This window comes from Atta cephalotes (assembly GCF_000143395.1).
Source record: "Atta cephalotes unplaced genomic scaffold scaffold00070, whole genome shotgun sequence".
NCBI classification, from domain to species: domain Eukaryota; kingdom Metazoa; phylum Arthropoda; class Insecta; order Hymenoptera; family Formicidae; genus Atta; species Atta cephalotes.
Window position 1 is genome coordinate 50,200 of NW_012130134.1, and position 4,564 is coordinate 54,763.

Here is a 4,564-nt window from a genome sequence, read left to right on the forward strand (position 1 = left end):
CACACACACACACACACACACACACACACCACCACCACCACACACACACACACACACACACACACACACACACACACACACAAACACATACGCGGCACCGGCACGGAAAAGTTTTTCAGGCGTGCACGTCGCCGTCGCAACGATAAAACCGGACGGCGCGTGTGATATCGGCGAGACTCCGCGAAAAAGCGACCCGCGCGTGCCGGCAAGCCGGCCGTGTAGGAGCGGGTATTTCGAACGCGCACGGGATGCGCACGACGTCGGCAGTGCCAACAAATCGAAGCACTTGGATAAAAGACCGAAAGACGTCTCTTTACCGACCCGAATCTACTGTGACTAGGGTTACCATATCTGAATCACTGCAAGAGAAAAATATCTATGTTACACCTTTAAAAAAAAAAAAAACAAGAATATTCGGTGGAGATGATAGCAGAGAATATAATTTTTTTATACGTTATCTCTGGTGAAAAGTTTTCTTATAATTTTTATACGAATTGGAATATTTTTCAGAAATACTCAGAAATATTCGGAAAATTTATATCTTCTCTCAGAACTTCTCACACAAATGAATTCTGAAATATTCTGAAATTTCTCATCCCATAATTTTTAAAAAGTATTTTTAAATTTTTTAGATTTTGTAACATTTCATCAGAAATTATACTTACAAAAAATCTTAAAAATCTTACAATATTTCATAATTAACATATATTAACATATATGAAAAATTTTGAGAAAAATTTTCACCAGGGTAAACATAGATATTTAATATAATATAATTTTTCTAGAACATAATTTGTATTGTCAATACTTATTAATAAAAATTAATAATAATTATAATTTTATAAATATAAAAGAAGTTTTATTTTTCGAAAAGGAGTGCATATATTTCTTTAACAAGTACGGTTGGTAATTCTAACCATGGCGAGATACTAGAGATAAAGTAGCGTTCGTTCGAGGAGCTTCATCGGCCGTTCTCAATTCGAATTCGCGAGTAAATCTCGGAAGAGAGATTGATCAAAAAGGAAGCAAAATACGGAGGAAGGTAACTTCTAGATGAGAAAACGGTCAAATATTCCGACGGTCGGTAACGATACGATGCAGTAGTAAATCGTGAAATTTCTGAATCTGTTTGATCGGTAAAGGTACTGCATGTCGGTAAAATTCGTGTCTGTATATCCGATATCTATATATGCGATATATCTATACTTATATGCGGATATACGTGTAGATTAACTTTAATCTCGGTTTTATTATTTTATTATTTTTTATGTTTTTTAGTGTCCAATTTTTACCAATATAGATTAATTTTAATCTCATTTAACTTGCTCTTCATTTTTTTTAGTTATTAAAACTTAAAAAAAAAAAAAAATTAAATGTAGATCCAAATGTAAATCCAAAAGTATAATTCTTTAGACTATTCAAATAATTAGAACGTTTAAGCTTTAATGACAATGCTGCAAAAAGTTTTAACATTTTAGCAATCAATTTGAGTGTCCTACATAATTATTTTTATAGTTGAAATAAAATTATTTTCAGATCCAGCTAAATTTTTAGATACGTCAGTGAAATCTAATCTTTCCGTGTAATTGAACCGAGATTAAAATTAAATTACATTAGTAGAAATGAATAATTCTTAGAACTCTATAATAGGAAAAGATACAAAATAAATAAGTTAACCGAGAGAGATTAATCTAAATAAAAATGGACGAATCTAAAATTAGAACATAAAATGACTTATAAGATGTCTTTTAGTCAATTCTTGCAAAAATGATTTTAAAACTTTTTAGATGTTATGTCTTATAGAGGTTATTTTATGTTCTGAATATGGATACGTAATGATTTGTGAGTTTCTTTTATCTCGGAAGGATCGTTCAGAGTATTATAATATAATACACTGAAGCCCAGTTTTTCATTATCTGATTAATTTGTGGTTAAGCTTAACCTGTTTCACCCAATAGATTTCATTCATGACATCATCGTAGATGAAGCTCATTAGATAAAACATCAAGTTAAGCCTAACTACAAGTTAATCAGATGATGAAAAAGCAAACCTAAGAAATTCTCAGTTCTTATCATTTGTCCAGTTGAGATTTGCTTAAAAATATGTCTCCGAGCTTGAATAAATTCTTTCGGAATTATTCACAGATTTTTGCTAGATTTGTTATATTATAACTGGTTTTTGGTAAGAAAGTATCTTCGGTATCTCTCTTACCGCACTGTAGAAATTCTAGAGATGTGCTTAAAAATTCGAACTAGGATTGAAGGCACTTAAGTCGAAAGAAAAAAAAGAAAAAGCCGGTGTACTTTCTCGCCGTTTCGAGCATGCCGATGCACCCGAGCGAGTTCCATCTCCGCGAATTTCATAGAGAAGTCACGTAGAGAAAAATTGCAGCGTTAAAAAAAGGAAAAAATAATCGTAATTTAAAGAAATCGATTCGTAAGATAATATATGTTATCAGATTCCGTGGGAAGTGTTTCTTTGTCTAGCTCTCGAAATCGGATAAGGCTCGCATCCGTCTGCGTGGAATCGCTATCAGTTTGACGAAAGATCTCGCGGTGTGAGACGCATAACTGTACGATTCGTAGCGTGCGTCGTAATAACGCGTAAGCGCGATAAGATAAAACAGAATGATCGTGCTTGTTATTTAATATCATGATACGTACGAAATCCAGAGACATTTCGACACACACACGGAGGCTTTGAAGAAACGACTAAGCCAGGCATTTTGAGAAAGTCACGACCGGTATTTTGATGATTACGAGCTGTGACCAATATTGCAATATTCGATTTGAGCGTGGATATTGCAACGCATTGGTATCGATCGTCATTACAAATGCTTTCCTAAAGGCTAATCAGGATTGCCACAAAACTGGAAATCAGAGAAATACGGGAAATTAGGAAAAAATCAGGGAATTTTGCAAAATTTTCTGGAAAATTGAAATTCTTCATTTAAAAAAATTTAATATGCGTACATTACACCTACGCAGTTTTGGAATACTATCAAATTAACAATTATAAAGTAACATCAGTTACCAACATTAATAGTAATTTACATTACTATGTACATTAAATTGCTCTCTCATATATATATTAATAAAATATTTAACGGTTCCCAAATCAGGACAAAACTACAAAAATAAAATTTCAAAATATTATTGAAAATCGGGAAAAATCATGAATTTTATTTGAAATAAGTTATGGAATTTTATAAGGAATTTTATGAGGAATTATAGGATTCCTGCTAATGTACAGTATGCCCTTCTGTTACTTACTTTTTGCTTCTTGTCTTTTTCTCTCTTTGCGAATTATTTTATCGATAAATGTGTTTTTTTGTCACGTATTTCTTGTCTCTTTCGGATAAGTTCGTCAAGCTTTATCTTAGATAATAAAAACAAAGAAATAGAAAACATAATAAGAAACAAAAAAGACAAAAGATAAGACGTAATAAAGAAGGTAGTAAAGAACGAAAAATAGGAAGCACATTGTAGATAGTAGCCTTAAATATTGCTTATGTGTATATTCTTAAACGGACACTTCATTCCTAAAAATTGCCGTATGAGAACGTCGAGAATGTAATACCATCGTGCTAATCGATGAAGTAGCGTTATTCTAAAATGAACATCAACCGCGAGTCGTTCTGTGATTTGAAAATAGAGAAGAGAAATTCATTGGTTATTTTATGATGCTTCACTCCTTGATGATACTTTCGAGGAACATTGTCGCATTTCTGCTTTCGTCGCTAAAAGTTCAAGTCAGATTCGTACGTCGAACCTGTGACTATGTTGAAGGAGAAATCGTCGTTTGTGACGTCGCGCGTTGCGCGTTGCGCGTCGCGTCGCGTCGCGTCGCCGGTCGACAAACGCGGCGAAAGATCGACCTTATTTTTCGCGCGCTCACCTGAAGCTCCGCTTGCGAAACGTCGATCTCGCCGCGGTAGACGAACTCGATGATGAACTTGAGGTCGTTAAAGCAGACGTCCTGCGGCATGATGATTGTCGGGTGTTTGCAAGGGTTCGATAACAGGAGCTTCTGGAAATAGGAGCTGCAAGCCGACAACACCACCTGAACAAATGGAAAAGAACAAGATCGTTGTAAATAAATGAAGACAACACGTCGACGATTAAATCGCTGTTTCCGATTAAATCTCGACATGCGAATCTACCAGGTAATGCGAAAGAAGCGCTCGTGCATTGCGATTGTTTTCATTTTATTTCTCGAACGTGTCGAAATTACCAAGTAAGTTCTATCGTACAAGTTTTCTCCGTTGTTTCGAAGTTAAATATCGACACTTCAATTAGCTATTGAAATATCAAGAATCTGAAAGCGTTTATCTATAAAACAAAGTGTAGTATGTATATATATATATATATATATTTACTATTAGATACAGATGAGAATAATCTTGTTATATCATCAAAATAATTATGGATGCTTAAAGTGCAGCATTGCTCATCATGCTTAAATTTCATATTTCATTATTGATGGTTCAATAAATTATTTTCAAATGTGTATCTACCTAGATATTTTAATAAAATCGCTCTCTTTTTGTATGTACATATACAT

General features: G+C 33.9%; 1 protein-coding gene across 1 annotated transcript in view; it reads right to left on the reverse strand.

Moving 5' to 3' along the window:
• LOC105624009 (protein bric-a-brac 2) overlaps positions 1–4,564 on the reverse strand; it is a 54,973-nt gene that overhangs the window by 37,215 nt on the left and 13,194 nt on the right. The window contains exon 2 of the mRNA XM_012205380.1: positions 3,899–4,063. Coding sequence (XP_012060770.1) covers positions 3,899–4,063 — 165 coding nt within the window. The remainder of the gene's footprint in view (positions 1–3,898; positions 4,064–4,564) is intronic.